The sequence below is a fragment of the Catharus ustulatus genome, chromosome Z (genome assembly GCF_009819885.2).
Source record: "Catharus ustulatus isolate bCatUst1 chromosome Z, bCatUst1.pri.v2, whole genome shotgun sequence".
Classification (NCBI taxonomy): Eukaryota; Metazoa; Chordata; class Aves; order Passeriformes; family Turdidae; genus Catharus; species Catharus ustulatus.
Genome location: NC_046262.2, coordinates 48108349 through 48124604, shown reverse-complemented (window position 1 = coordinate 48124604; position 16256 = coordinate 48108349). Strand labels below are relative to the sequence as shown.

The 16256-nt window shown below is 37.9% G+C and overlaps 1 protein-coding gene across 1 annotated transcript; it reads left to right on the top strand.

Moving 5' to 3' along the window:
* Window positions 1–19: 19 nt before the first annotated feature.
* CZH9orf85 (chromosome Z C9orf85 homolog) lies at window positions 20–14559 on the top strand. Its single transcript, XM_033084892.1, has 4 exons — window positions 20–142; window positions 6635–6741; window positions 8886–8999; window positions 9799–14559. The coding sequence occupies exons 1-4, from the start codon at window positions 41–43 to the stop codon at window positions 9974–9976; spliced, it is 501 nt and encodes a 166-aa protein (XP_032940783.1). The 5' UTR covers window positions 20–40; the 3' UTR covers window positions 9977–14559.
* Window positions 14560–16256: the final 1697 nt, after the last annotated feature.

Here is a 16256-nt window from a genome sequence, read left to right as displayed (position 1 = left end):
GGGCCTGCGGAGAGGTTCCGGGGCACGCGGCCGGCCCGCCATGAGCTCGGAGCGGGGGAACGTGCGGCGCACGCGGCCCCAGCGCCACCAGAACGCGCGCGCCTTCCAGAACGACAAGTACGACAGCAGCGCCCGGCGCAAGGTAGCGGGGCGGGCGGGGCCCGACCGTGTCCCTGACCCTAAACCAGGAGCCTCCCCTCTGCAGCACTTGGGGCCCGAGCGGTGGGAAGGGTTTCTTGCCGAAAGCGTGGGCAGGTCCCCCTACGGCCTCTGAAGCCCTGTCCCTGTGAGGTTCTGGTGTCTGGTCCTGGTAGGCTTCGGGTTCGCAAACGAAGAGAAGCGGCCGTGGATGCCGGGGCACCGTTTTAGTGATGGAGATACCGCTGGGCCGGGTCCACCCGCGCCAGGCACTGCTAAGAGAGAGTCCTAACAAGACATTCCAGACAGTTGTCACTGTAAGCAGTTGTGTAGTGCGAAACTTCAAATGTCTGAATTCATAAACGTACCTATGACATGGAAGGACCTACTTAAGCTGAAGAATTATTAAGAGGAAGACTGAAATAAAGCTCTTACATTTGTGTTAACGATATGACTTCTTGTAAGGTGTTTGGTCTTCTCAAGATTTGTGACTATGTGGTCATAACTCAGAAATCTTAATGTTTTGAGAGCTTCGTTGGAGCAACTTTCCCCCATCACGCATAAATACCCAGCTTCAATCTGCATACTTCTGAGATAACTTTCATGTGTGCTTTAAATTATTTTTAAAGAAAAGGGGGCTTTTCTGATTAGTTAGATAGAAAGGTGTCTTCAGCTCGTCTGTCAGCACTTTTGCTGCAAAAGTTATCTTCTCTCTGTTGCTTCTGAAGACTGTTTTGTTGGTTCTAAGCAGGGAAAGGGAAATGGTCTACAATATACTCTTTAGATAAGCTTTGCGCGTGGTTTTGGTAACATAATATGCGGAGGGGACTGAAGAACATGCAGTGTGTCTGAGCAGTAACACCACCAAAGTGTGTTGACATGAGCAAAGATGTTTCATCTTGCAGACTAAACCGAGAACGTGGCTAAGACAAAACAGAGGATGAATAATCTAGGAGAGTTTATCTGGTGCTGTTGCTGTCATATCAATATCCCTTTGACTGAACCCGCCTGGGTTGTCAAAAAGAGCTGGGAGGAGGGGTACAAAGTAGTAAGTTAAAGCCTTGATGCCAAAGAGGGAGGTTTGGCGATTTTGTGAGTTTGTTTGGTTTGGTTTTTGAGATTTTTTTTTAGGACTGGTTCTACAAGTTGAACAGGCTGCTTTCCTGGAATTCTAAGCAGTTGACAGTATTATTTGTTGTGTGAGTCACTGCATGACCTCTGATAGAGTATTTTCTGTCTGGGTACACACACAAAAATATTGTAAAGAGCTGGTCTGTCAAAAAGGTTTTCAAAGAGAAACTGAATTCTAGTATCAGTTTTATAATTGAAATAATCACATAGCTGTTTTTCTCTTTGACAGTAATCTATATACTCTAGAACTGGCTACATAATATCATGTACTCAAATAAATACATATATTTTTAATGTAGCCAAGGTTTGCTGTGGTCATCAACTTGTGTCTTCTTTCTTACCATTTCAAGCAATTTTTTTCATTTCTCTCTATGCCTGTTGGCTCATGGAGAGGGCTGAGTGTGTGGAAGTAGCATCCTGGATAAAGTGTTCCTAGGGGTTAGATAATGTTTGGTAGGAGGCATTCATTTTTCTTAGGGCATACTGTCATGTACAAATTCAAGTCCTAAGGTATTGCCGTGTTTTAGGAATTATATTCCCCAGTTTAGTGTTCCAACTGGAACACTCTAAACCATGCACCACTCACTTACTCGCCCCTCCCCCACCTCTCTCTCTGCATAGCCCTGGAGAAGAGAATTAGAGGCACAAAAGGCAAAGGTCACAGGTTCAGACAAGGACAATTTACTGGAAACAGCAAATGAAATAGGGAAACAAACAGTAACAGCAACAGTGTAGAAGAGGTGATTCACACACACAAGTGTTCACAGTGTGGGACCCCTGGCAGTACCATGTTATGTGACCTGGAAGGGACCCCTCCCGTTCCTGGAAAATGGCATGAGGTTGTATAGAATAACCTTAGTGTCCTAGTCTGGAAAAATTAACCCTGCCTTGGCTAGAACCAGGACAGGGATACATAGGATTCATTATAATGATGACTAGCCCCATTTCTGCTGTTTGTGAAATTTTAAAGAAGTTAGACTAGCAAAGATTGAGTAGTGATTAATGTCATGGTTTAGATATGGACTGTGCTGAATGATGACATTGTTGACAGTTTTGCATCTCTGTCTTTTGTAGTCCTGGATGATCAGGTGTGTCATGGGTGTTCAGTGTGTGGTGAGGAAAAAGAAGAAACCAGAAATTCTATCACAGGCACTGATACAGGAGTGAGTACTCCTTTCTGCCTCATTACCTCAGTAGATCAAAGCTCCTCAAAGAGAGTGGATCTCCTGTAAATCACTGTTAAACATGTTGGAGGTTTTGTATTTGGCCTGTCTACTGTTGTACACTGTCCAATGCAATACTATCTTGAATGACTGTAAAATGCTTATTAGCTGAAAATTTGGATCCTGCTGCAATTGCGCACTGCATTAGCAGTGTTGAATATTTGCTACAATAGCTTCAGGTTGTAAAGTGGATGGAATTAAGGTAGTTAATTATGGTGTTAATGCTATTTCTCAGTGAAGCTGTATCTGCAGAAGAAATTGATCTAATAGTATTTTGACTTTTCTCTGCTGGTAGTCATTAATTGTCCAGTTGGTTTTTGGTTTTTTCAAATGTTTTGTGCTCTGTCTGACACTGACCGTGTCATCTGTTTTGTAATCTTAGAGGCCACAGATCTGATTACTTGAGTACAAGCTAGAAGATCCATCTGTCTTTCCTCTAATGGTCAGTCTTTACTACAGCATTGCTCTTGAGGCTTGTTGAGGTGAAACATCCTGCAACAAAGTACACTGTCTCTCTACTGTGTTTGGGAAACAGCCTACAACAGTGCTGAAAGAGTTTGCATCTTAGGATGACCTAAAGAAGGAATGGCCAGGACAGGGTAAGACACTGTCATGTTAGTAATTGAATCTTGGGATCTGTTTATTGGTGTTTGCATTACATGGTATATTCTGGAATAGCTCTTTGCAGCACTGAGGAATATACATTATGTTATATGAATATACATTTTATGTAAAGGATATTACAAAAGTCATCATGGCAGCTGCAATAGTTCTAGAAATGAAAGCAAATATCATTTAATGAGAACATTTGGAATTCCATTGTAGTAAGATGGTAAACCACAAATTTGCACTCAAATAACTGATTTGTTTCTCCATTTCTTTCCTTTCATTAAGTACACCCAAGATGATAATCCACATTTCCCTAAATTTTGGGGATTATTACCTCTGAACCTCAGCTTTACCACAGTGTTAATGTCAGTTACTTTTTAAGTGGAGTGCATGGATAAATCACTTGTTTTAGTGGAAATATTGTTTGAGACTGTGGGAAAGCACTTGGAAAAGAACAGCTGAATACAGAGCTTAAAAGCTGAGTCAGTAATCATATCTGGAAGCACAGGAGGGAGAAAAAGATAAACTAGTGGCCAACTGGAATTGTTAGATAACCATATTGCAGGTTTTTTAGATAATGTTCTTGCTGCAACGTAGAGTAGCTTGGTAGGCTGAAATCTACCCTCTAAGCCACTCCTGTTACTCTGGACTCAGAAGTACCTTCAGTCTTGGGTTGTAGCCTTTTATGTAGAAGCAAATACAACATCTGCTCTGGACTCTAACCCAACTGTGGAGGTGGGGCAGAGAGTGAAAGAATGTGTGAGTAGGTGCAGGAGGTGTGTCTGGTCTGTGTGTGTTTATGTGTCTTTGTGTATTTTCTGTTCTTTCTGGGGGACATAGTGAGAGTCCTTCCAGTGCTCTCTTAAATGCTATATCCATATGTTGCTTAAATTTTGAAGTACACTTGATAAGAAAATACCTGTAACAAAAGGAATTTCAAGTAATGCTGATACAATATGTGAGCAAGTGAAGCTTTGTGGGGGACAATTTCAGCCTGTGTAGTGTGTATTGGAATGCTGAAATCTGGCATCTCATAGTTCAATTTCACATTTGTCAGTCTGCAGTGACCTACTCTAAGGACTTTACAGTCATACACTGGAGGTCCTGTGGAATTTTGGTTTTTTGAGAAGTTCAGTTGTTCAGAAATCCCTCATTCATCCTTGTGCGGCATTTGTCTTTGCTGATTGAAGCAGTGCCACCTGTGTTTCTGACAAGGAAGTTTATGTTGCATTACCATTACACTCATTTATAGCAGAATAGACTGCTGATATGTGCTCTGTAGCAGGAATCTACTTTCAGTAGAGGAAATCAAAATACCCATAGGTTCACACATGATTAAAAGCCTGCAAACAGATGGTGAAGCTTCTGTGAAACCCTGTCATTGCATCTCACCTGTGAGCGCTTTAATGCTAGTTTTAGCTAGGGATTATTTCGTGTGCCAAGTTAGTAGGTGTTGGTGCATTAGTTCACTTTAATACATTCTGAACTGCTTTTGGCAGGTTGTTAGGTGATTTGATATTGGGTTACATGAGCAGAGGATGTTGGTTTGTTAATGAACAACTGACTCTGCATATAGTGTGCACATGGAGTCTTTTGTGGCATCATACCTAAAGACTGTTTAGGAATGTCTGTGTTACATAACTAATTTCCCTGGAGAACGTATAGACACACATACTGTAAGCACTGGATGAGTTGCACTTGTCCTTGGAGCAAAGTACGTTAAAGAAAAGAGAGAGCTATTGACTGAAACAGGAAAATGAGCATAAAGAAAACCCCAGAGAAACTGCTGCAACAGAATCATTATCTAACATGCTGGAGTAGTTTTCACACCAAGAAATTAATTTCAAGCACTACCTCCTATTTATTTGTGAGGGCCTGACTGCATAAAGGATGGGTAGAAAAGTTGGAAAAGAATAATGAGGTTTACAAGTCTTTTTCAGGGCTTTGTGTGGGTTATTGGGTTTTTTAAATACCCTTAAGGGAAAGCAAGCTATTAAATGGGCAAAAGGAAGAAAATGTGAATTTGTGAAAGTTTAAACAATATCCAAAATACATTAAAAAAGTAAATATTAGTAGGAAAAGTAAGCCCCAGAGGGGTTTATTTGATTTTACTAATGACTTCCCCATTCTGACTGGGAACTAAGAAACAAGAAAAGTTTGTCTAACAGACTATTCAAATCTTTCATTAGGGACAGCTTTCTTTACCTCTTCAAGTCTGCATTGCTTTTGAAAGTGGTGTGTTACAGATTTTTTTGATCAGAGGAGATGCTGAATTAAGTGTAAAAAACCACAGTAAATTAGCAACTTGTTTTAGTAATGGTAGCATTTAAATATCATGCCTATTTTTTTTCTGAGCAGAATAAATCTAAAAGACTGGTCTTAAATATTGAAGTAGAGCACTGTGGAGTAGTAAGAAGCTCTTGTGGATCACAAAAGCTGGAAATTACTTCAGAAGATGCTGTATTCGTGGAATAACTTTTTTTCCAGTTTATTTGTGAAAGAATACCGTAAATTGTAATGCAGATTAATGCAGAATGACTCCTTTTAGGTATGCTAAGAAGTAGATGTGGTTTAAACCATTTTAATAATGCAATGTTGATATGGTAGCCATTTTAAAACTATCTTTAAAAATACATTTTTATATGCATTTTTAAACTGTGAAATGTCTATTTTTAAATTTCTGAATGAATATGAACACCCATGTGCTAGACAACAATACTGCTGTCATTCTTAAATAAAGAAGAAATAAAATTAGATTGAGCATACGGGGGCAGAGCCTGTTATTTAAGGTAAGAGTGTGGTTTGGTACCGTTTCCCATCTCAGAATAACTTCTCTTGTGCAAATACTACTGGCCAGTTGACATTTTATATTTCTGAGAAAGCTAAACACAAAATGTTGTATGAGATAGTAAAATAATTTTTTCATCCTCTTGAAAATATACCATTTTTAAAGATGTTATCTTTGGTGTCGAGAGCAAAAATATTTTTCATAAAGGAAGACTGGGATTAGAGAAAGATGGAACAATTTGAATGCAAATAGTGTGTGGATTCTCCTTTATTGTTATCTGAGGAAAAATCCTTAGACTATTTAAACTATGTAGTATAGTGATAGCTTGAGCAATAGTAAGTTAAATGCTGTCTTTTCAGTTGTCTTCTTTGGACAAAAGCTGTGTATTTCAGGGCTTACCTCTTCTTAAATCCATTTTGTAAAATTTCTAGAGATGAAAAGAATAAAATACCTAAAAGAATAATATGCAGTAATCAATAATCAACAATATAATAACAAAAAGTACCACCACTATTAAGAGCATAATAATAATAATGATAATGATAATCTAGTCTTTAACCTCAAGGTGCTCTTTCCATTGAAGAAAATTTCTAGACAAATGTATATGAAAGGCTTAATGTTAATGTCAAGCAAACATATCTGTAGTACTGTATCAAGCATATGATGGGCAAAAATGCTTTCTAAGCAAGATTTTAGTCTTTACAGTAGGAAGTCATAAATGTATTTTTTTCTTTTACTTATTCAGAAAATAAATGCTAAACTTCATGATGGAGTGTGTCAGCATTGCAAAGGTGTCTTGGAGTGGCGAGTAAAATTCAGAAAATATAAACTACTGACAAAACCTAAAAAATGGTGAGTGAAAATACTTTTTGTTAATTGATTGTGTGATTCATGAGCTTTTGGAAGACATTCTGGGTTTGGAAACTCACAAGAAGAAGCAACTATTATGCACATTTTTCAAATATGGAGTCTCATGTGCAATGACAACATATAGGCAATGTTAATTTTCTAATTCATGTTTTTTATCTTAAACTTTTGAAAAGGAGACACAGAAGAGAAGCAGGTGCTTCCCTCTTTGCTGTTAAAACTGTTGAACTGTGGACCTGAAAGTTTCCAAGCCCTGTCAGACCTGTACCTGTTGTATCATGATTTTCTAAGGTCTTCTTTCACATGTGTATTAAAGGGATCTGCACATTTCTTGGGTTCTGTACTCTGCCACTGTTTGCAATGCATGTTCATTACCTCTTAGCATGTTTGCTCCTTTTCTGGAAGAAACTGTTACCCTAAGCAGTAAATGATGGCATTGTTTGCATAGAGTTCTGTATTACTTGTTTTTTTGTGTAGTTGTATAACAAAGATGATTAATACTTTAAACTATCACAAACATATAAATTATATCAGGTTTTTTTGAAGGGGATGCTCTCAGCTTCCTTCTTATTTGCTCAGTTGCAGAAGTCCTTACCTTCTGTGGTAGCAGACACAGGTGTTTCAGCAATGAAACATAGAACTTGGAGAAACCACAGCTGGGCTGTGGTGCAAAATACAGATAGGTTTGTCAAAGTATCTTGCATTTTGGTTTGAGTAATCGGTTTCACCCTTTGGTGTAAAAAATAATTTATTAGGTAGATGGCTTGCTGAATAAAAAATAAACATTCTGTGTACCACAGATTAAGTCAGATTTTGTGTTTTTTTAACTCTTTCTCAAATAACTATGTGCATCTGTTGTTTTTTTGACTTTTTTTTTTTTTTCCCAAATGGAAGAAAGCAGGCAAAACCCCCATGTAAATCAGGGAAGCACTGGACATAGAAAAAGTGACATTGTAGAACAGCACCTTATAACAGAATATGTGATGTTGTCCCTCATATTTTTGAATGAGAAAGTTGTGCTTCAGAGCATTCTGGCTTTACAGGTGATGGTTTGTGGACCAGCAGTACAATGGCTAGGTGAACCATTGTTCTGAGAGCACAAGACTGAAAATTTTCAACAGATGAAGCTTCTGGATGAAGTAAAAGTGTAATAGACATTAAAACTGTGACAATGGAAAAAGAAAAAAAAAGAAAATAATTCTTTATGTTGCAAAAGATGGAGATAGAGGACTTTCCTGTACCTCAACTTATTTTTAGTCTTTTTAACATCTTTAAAATTATGAGTGTTAGTACAATCCCACGTTTTCCCTACTTTACTTCTATTTGAGTATTTAGTTATCGGAAATTAAATTAATTTTTAAAAAATATAAATCTGCTTTGCATTGATAGTGCTCTGCTTAATATGACATGTCTGGGAAGAACTTTTTAGGGCATGAGAACCAAGAAAATTGCATTCAAGACAGCAGCATTGCATGGGGTATATTGTTCTGGGTAATGTCCTCCAGATATACAAGTCTTTAGTAATGTCAGCTGAATGTTAAGCCACAGAATTTTGGAAATTGCTGAATCTACAGAATATTATAATATTTTGAAAAAGAAGAACTCAAGCTCTCTACCTTATTAGGTTTGGTTTGTTGAGACTACTGTTCCATGCAGGCTTGTGTTCATAGAAAACAGAAGTCTAGCACTGAGTCATTTTATAATCAGAGAAGTTCAAGAGGAAGTCATTGCAGTGTTTGAAAAGTCATGTACATTTATAAAGTCATATACTTTTTTGTGCCATATGCTACTTTTATCATGAAACCAGAAGTAACCAGATGCAATTTTAAAATAAAGTACCCACTGAAATGAACAGAAATTATTATTTTGCCAACTTAAATATATTTTTTTAAATTTAATATTTATTTTTCAGTACTTGTTTTGGTAATTCTTCCTGGGAAAATTAAGAGATGGGGGTCAGCAGCAATGATTTTGATAGTGCTACTTGATAAAACATGAAGCGTTTAATTTGAAACCAGCCTTCCTCTTTTGTGGAGTGTTTGTGCCTCTTTTGTATATTGTATTTAAACACAGAATGTTTAATAAGCATCCACAGTACTTTTTTAATCATGTTTTCTTTCTCTTCACAGTGTGAAGTGCCTCCAGAAGACTGTAAAAGATCCTTATCATATTATTTGTCGACCATGTGCTGGTAAACTAGAAATTTGTGCAAAGTGTGGGAAACAAGAAGAAATAGTGATTCCGTAAGTAGCTCAAAGAGGATATAGTTTCAGTTCTGTACTGATAATTCCACTTGGAATGAGCCTTGTTCAGAAACAACCAAGAGGCTGTGGTACTTCATGCCATATTTTCAATAATCCCAGTGTGAATCAGTAGGAGTCATTTTCTTCACTTTCTTCACATGAAACTGAGGGTGAAATGCTTATTGGTGTTAGCGGGGCTGAGACAAAACAAGTGCTGCTTGGGTAAGACATTTTAACAGCAGTGGGTAAATTGTATATCTTCTTAACAAAGCACTTTGAAATGGGTTCTGATATTGAGCATTATAAAATATGTGCAAGCCACTTTACTGTTTGCGTTTTGTCTCCCACTTGATGATTTAGTTACTAGTGAACAGAAGAATTAAACAAAGATTGATATTGAGTACAGTTACCACAGTACGTTTATCAGGCTTTGGCTTTTTGCTAGCGTTCTCTTCTGAGCATGATACATAAAACATTAATTTACTAGTTTGTGACAACAGTCCAGCAGTTGCTTAATTGGTCAAGCTGTTCAAATATTTATTTTTGGTTCTTTACAGTCTCTTCTGTACTAAATACTTTTTAATGTATACTTTGTTGTGTTTTACTGTGTTTTATATCCTTCCTATTTAGTGTGGAGTAACTTTAGGGACTTTTGTTGCCCCTCTCCTCCTTCTTCCCACCTTTTTACATCTTCCGTCCTTTATTGGGATGGAATGCCAGGAGGATATTTTATCCTCCATTCCATTCTTGTTTAAATTGCAGAAGTGGGTGGTGATAATATTGCTCTTGCTTTCTACAGGATTGATAAAGAACAAGACAGAACTGAGAGTGGGACTTCTAAAAATGACCAAGAGAGCACTAAATTGAAGGATGAGCTGGATTTTGATACAAATGTCAGTAGTGCACACAGTGATGAAGATTCTGATGTGCTTGAAGAACAATTTAAAAGTATGAATTTTGAAACAGCGGAGATCTGAAAGGTTGTGTTTTGCTGGAGATTATATGCAATCAATTATGGTAAACCAATGCTTGCCTTAAACTGCTCCAAACCCTGATTTCACATCTAAGGTCCTTTTATGTAAATGTTGGCGTTGTGTGTGATGATACATGTGGGGATTTGTATTAATATACATTTTTGTGTATTAGGAACAGAATTTCTTTGAAAATACTCAGAAATTATATCTGTAAGCACAGTTATTTATTTCATAATGTAACAACTTCCTGTCTTTATGAACTAAAGCCTCTTTGTGTAATTGTTTGAAGTATTATGTGACCTTTGGAAGTATTATTACTACCTGGAAATCTACTTGAAAGTCTAGAATAAATAGAGATGGGAAGAGCTAAAGCAGCTGTAATGGTTTTCTGAAGGAAGAACTTGCAGCTTTCTGTCAATGAGTTTCCAAATGGGGTCTTACCCTTATGCCTGTGGGTTTTTGTTAATTTCTTTTTTCCCCACAAAGAAGAAACGAGTGCGTAAATAGCATCACCAGTACAGTTCATGAACAATTAAAGCTTATTTACCATGTGTAAGTGTGCATTACAGATTTGTGACCTTGTTGCCACCAGTGTTTTGTAAAGAAAAAACCTGCAGGCTTTAGAATTTGTCATAACTCACACTTTCTTTTCATTTTCAGAATTCAGAGATTCATCTGGATCTGATGTAGTTTTCTCTGATATGAAAAGACTTGCATAGTGGAGTGATGCTTATAGAATTACTCCCTTCAAAGTTTCTATTCCAGTGTTGACTAAACTGTAAAATAACTAAAGTTGCAGTAACTGTCTTTACAGGATTCAGGATGGTTTGATTTCTTCTGTACTGTCTTCTTGCTCTTTACATTTAACTGACCTATGATGATATGCTATCCCACATCTGCTTTGGTGCTTTGCCTGATTTGCAATAGTGACCATGAAAAAAACTCGATTCTCAAACTACATTTTTCAAATGCTTTGTGAGAAAATTCAGCTCTGAGATTGTTACCCATCCCTATCTTGGAATGAAGGAAGTACTGAAATTTAATCCTTTGGGTACAGATAGACACCCTTTGTCTGTCCTGTCAAGCTGGAAAACACCAAGAGGTGTTTAGTGGCAGAAGAGGAGGTTGTCAGGTTCAGATGTGCTGGATGTGAAGGTCATGTTTCTCTGACAGATAAGTCCTCCCAACAGGACAGCAATGACATCTGTTGTCCTACCAGTTGACGCCAACAAGGTCAGAGTAAACAAGGAATGTCCCATGCGCACACTGCAGATGCCAGTAGGAGGATCGGTAGAAGGAAGTTAATGAGTAACCTGGATATAACTTCAGAAAGAGTCTTTCTGAAGGGGAAACCATGACTGTCACCAAAATGAACTTGGCTTTTGAAAATGACATATGGGAAATATTCTTCCACTTGGAAAAATTTATAACGGCCTTGTCCTTTGTTGAAAGGTGAAAGGAAATCCTGAAATTATACGAAAACATGTGATGGAACTGGCAGGAGCTGCATAATGAGAAAATAAGGGGAAGAATTCTCTTCTCATAGTAGTGACACAACCTGTCAGTACCAGGAGTGAGCAGAGCAAGAGAGATAAATGATATGTTGCAACACAGTGCAAAAATGTTTGTATAGAGGAAAAGACCTCTGAAATCTTCATGTCACGCTCCTGATGCTCTGTTTAGAACTGGTACTAGAGCTGGTAAAACTTTGCTGTGGGTGAGCACAGGTGCAGTGGTGGCTGGCTGGTGTTAGTACTGCCTGTCTAAAGACAGTTTTTGGTTCTACTAGGCCTTCTGTCTTTGGTTGTAACTGTGGCTAAAGGATACACTGCTGAAAATCATTTCTGCAGCACCATTTAACGTGCTGATTGTGAGTCAGCTTACAAAATGGCAGCTTTGCAAGGGAAAAGGAGTTTGCGTTTTACTAAAGACACTTATAATGTAAGTGAAAGGAACAATTGTAATTTTCTTGTTTAATTTTCACTGAAGATTAGGATATACTTGAAACTGCGTTAAGCTATTGTCATTCATAAGAGTTCTGAATACCAAGAGTTTGGTTTTCTTGTCTCTTTTTGTGGAACTTACTGAGCAGAGGATAATACAGGAGTAGGACCCCTTTGAATGCTGATCTTCAGTAAAATCATATAGAAATGAGAATTTTTTTTAAAAGAAAGGAGATCAAAAGTAATCAAAGATTTTCGAGATCTTCAGTGTAGTCATAGAAATGGAATGGTAGTCATATAAATGGTTTCTTACAGTTTCTAGTTGAGATTTTGAAATCTTTCTGCCTCTTCTCTCACAAATAATAATGAATTTGTGTCTATAAACTTTAGAGGAGATAAGAATACCACAGTGTCTGCAGTGTATTGAGATGCAGTTTAAACAGTATGACAGATGAGATTTCTCAGGATTTTTCTGGACCTTGCGATGCCTCACCAAATACATTAGTGAAAAAGAAAATGATAGATGTTAATTAGTCATCTGTAGAATACTTGATGCATCACTAGTGATGCAGTGATGTTGCTGGCAGCTGATTTCCTGTTACTAGTGCCCTTAGGAGTGTCACTTGGCATGACTCAATGCTGAAGTAATTAATTAAATAGTGGACTGCCGGTATGTGTGAGGCAGGCATGCCAGATGATTCTTACTCCACAAGGGGAAATGCTCATTGTAGGCTGGAGCTGCCGGAAGTCAACATGGTTGACTCGTACACATTTCTGGAAATCAAATTGCCATATGTAAGGATTTCGTAAGACAACTGGATTCATTGCAGTATGAGGAGAATCTAATATGGACACAGTGCTACCTGCTAGCATAATTCCGTAACAATCTTCTCTATCAAAGTTCACAGGCATCTCTGAGACATCCTGTCATCAAATGTTTTGAAGGATCAGGCAATGCGAAAAACATTGCCCCGTGGTTTACTTCCAGTTTTGCATGGGCTGGGCTCTTCTATTCTTGTCTTAGCTACTGATTAATCTGTGTTCCTCTAAAATACTGTAGTAATACCAGCCTCTGAAAGTTTATAGGACTACCAGTTAATTAAGAAAAGTACAGCTTGCTTTCTTTCATGCCCTGTAATGGGCATGTACTTGGATGTAAATCGTAACATTAGCAAGGAAAATTGAAGAAAATATCGCAGGTCATCAAATGTGAGCCACCCTGTAAACCTCTAGCCCTATAATTATGTATGATTTCTTTGTTTAGGAGTCTCATAAGTAAATGCATGCTGGTAGAAAATGCAAAACTAGGTGCTTTTTGGAAGCATCAGCCTGACTTATAGAGTTAATGAGGAAAACTTTGTAAGTGACACGGAGACATGCTTTTCATTATCAGATGTTTAGGGAGCTGCTCACGGAAACTGCCAGCATCTCACTTAATTCTCCTGCCTACCTTTCATCTGAAAGCTAATACAATTCAAAACTCCTTGCAAAAAAGAAGGTATTAACTCTGCCTACAGAGTTTGTAAAGTGGGATTCCTAAAGTTTGGAGTAGTTGAAGTGAACTCTTTCTGTGGCTTGTCAACAAATAACCTGTAACAGACTAGAAGTAAAATATTTGGCTTATTCAGGTAGCAGACATTTCTCTTGGAGCCTCTAAAACAGTTAAGATGAAATAACATTAAAATTGTTGTGGTTTTTTTAAATTTTTTTTATTTATTTTTTTTTTCCTGAAGTCAATGAGAAAACACCTATTTGTTATAATAGGGGTAATACAATTCAGTTGTCAGTAATAAGCTTGAATTACACCGGAGCCAAAGGCATTAAGATTTTACCTGAATCTCTCCTTGCATTTCTGACATAACTTCAGAAACCCAAAGTGAAGGGAACAGATGTATTCTTATAAGTGCTTTGAAAACAGCACCAAATACTGTAATAATTTGTTTTTAAACTGCAACAGAAAAGAGCATGTTTTTATACCAAAACAAAACAAAAAGAGTTTATGCCTGTGATAGTATGGCAGCACTCAATTGAAATGTCTCTTTTTAGGACAGCTTGCATTTTTGGGCCTCAAGATTGTAGTATCTCTTCTTCTTGTACTTGACTTGCGATTCCCTAATGTTATGTGGGCAAGTATGACACCATGTGTCAAAACTATCTATGAAAAGTATCCGCAGTTTAATTATTACTAAATGTATAATCAGTGAAACTTGTAGCATTTTTTTGAATAATATGTAGTGGCAAAACTATACTTGTAACAGTTTGATTTATTTCTCCCCGCCCCTCCCCATCCCCCCCCCAATAGACTCTTGCCTCCTGACTATTATGTTCCTTTTAGGGTTATTTTGTATCCTTGTCCCAGCCACTGGACTGAGGAAGTTTGTAGCGGGCATGAAAGCTGATACAAGCTCTGACTGTCAGCAATAATATATTACTCCAGATTATTCCCAATAGAAAGAGCAGAATTGATGCCTGGAAGGTAAAACTGCTCTGCTTTGTGGATCCATCTTGGAGGTGGACTATGTGGGCATCATCAGATACAGGGGAAGCTGGTAGATCAGCTTCTCAGAAAGAACAACCCTGTACACCCCCACTACCAACACCAGTGCGAAGTGGTAACGCTTGTAAGATGTATGTGAAGTGAAATAAAGCCATGAGCCTTGGCAGAAAAGATGAAAAAGCCCTACAGTACTTTTTACAGCATGGAAGAAATGCAGAATGATCCCAAATGTCTATTCTTTTAAGCAACAGCAGATTTACTATTGTCTATATGACAAAGATTTTTGAAGTCTCTCTGTAAATGGCTTATATCTCATTTTCCAAATAAAATAACTCTTCAATAGCAGCTTAGTCTTCCTGACAATGAGTTAATAATGGAACCTTCCAGAATGGAACAAGCTTGTACCTGCATTACTTAGAGAAAAGCCATGATATGATCTTTGTGTTATAAAACTAATACTATGTTTTAAAAAGATCACAAGGGATTTGCCTAGAAAATATCTAGAAAGACTCATGCTGTATTGCTATAATCTTCCCATTTTGGGAAATTGTTGCCTTAAGGTTTAAGCCATTCCAAAACAATGCAGCAGACAGAACCTCAGAGCTATGGTTTTTACTGTGTTTCAGCAGGAAGTTTTCCTTTATTTCCAGTTTTTCTACTATCTTGAGTTGCATTTGAGTATCAGTAGTTCTGACATTATGAACTCTCAAGAAAGAATTGCATTTTGGATCACCACCACATCTAACTAGTTGCTCCTTGCTCATCCTCATACCTTTACCTAAGGTCTACCAAGAGACCAAGTGCAGGTAGTGGCTGTCTATGTTACTTAAAAAGTCACATTAGCAGCTGACTGGTTGTGAACCCCCCCCTTCCCCCAGCACCCCCAAAAAATAAAAAACAAACAAAAAGAGCGCAAAATGAAACTGAATAAAGCCCCAAAACAGAACAAAAAATGCAAAGAAAACAAAACAACCCCCAAAATAACCCAAACAAAACAGTAACAACATACCCCCTCTGCTGCTGTAGCACTTACCCTGGACACTCTCGGAATGAATCCTGCTGGGCATTCTTGTCCCTTACCACTAGTGTGTGCCATTAATGAGAACAGTGTATGGTTCTAAAGGAGGGGTAATGCATATGCTTTAGTCTTTAAATGGAGAGAGGAGCCTGTGCCAAATATCTGATGGTGTCAAGCAGGGTTGTCCAGCCAAGTTTGTCCAAAATGCTATTTAGAGGCAGAGGGTGAGGGTAAGGTGGGAAGAAGGGGAAGAGAATGTAGCAGGAAACATCTTGTGAGTATGGAAGTACAGAAGTTCCTGCAGCCAGCACCTGTCTCTCTTCATCTCTGCAATCTTCAGCTGTCACTGTAATGTGCATGGAAATTAGTCCAAACAACAAACCTAGAGCTTTATTGTAACTAGCCTGACAACAAGTTGGTGTTTCTTGCCTCCCAGCATGGCAACTGAAGTTTTCAGCAGGTTCCAAGGAATTAAATACCTTGTTTCTATTTGAGATAGCTTAACTTTTGTTGAAATGAAAGCAATTCAAAGGAGACATTACGATGGACATAATTACTGCTCGGTGCTTCTTCTCCTGGGGCCTAAATGGAAATGATCTAGAAAAAAGTTGTTCAGATTAAGAATCTCACTCATTCCATTGAAGCTAGACCTTCTCAGTGACAAAACACAGTTATCACTACTTTACCTTCATCATTTTGATGTTTTTTAGTGAGATTTTGTTTGGTGGTTTTGGGCAGGGGGGGTTGGAGGGTGTTTTTGTTTTCTTAATATTAAAACATTTTGCCCTTGGTGACCCTATTGAGTTTGGATCTTTTCTTCATAGA

Bases quoted from the DNA above. Each gene is read 5' to 3' on its own strand.
- CZH9orf85 (XM_033084892.1), top strand. From the start codon at position 41: ATGAGCTCGGAGCGGGGGAACGTGCGGCGCACGCGGCCCCAGCGCCAC. The intron at 6,742-8,885 runs GTGAGTGAAAAT...TTCTCTTCACAG, and splicing joins CTGACAAAACCTAAAAAATG to TGTGAAGTGCCTCCAGAAGA. The intron at 9,000-9,798 runs GTAAGTAGCTCA...TGCTTTCTACAG, and splicing joins CAAGAAGAAATAGTGATTCC to GATTGATAAAGAACAAGACA.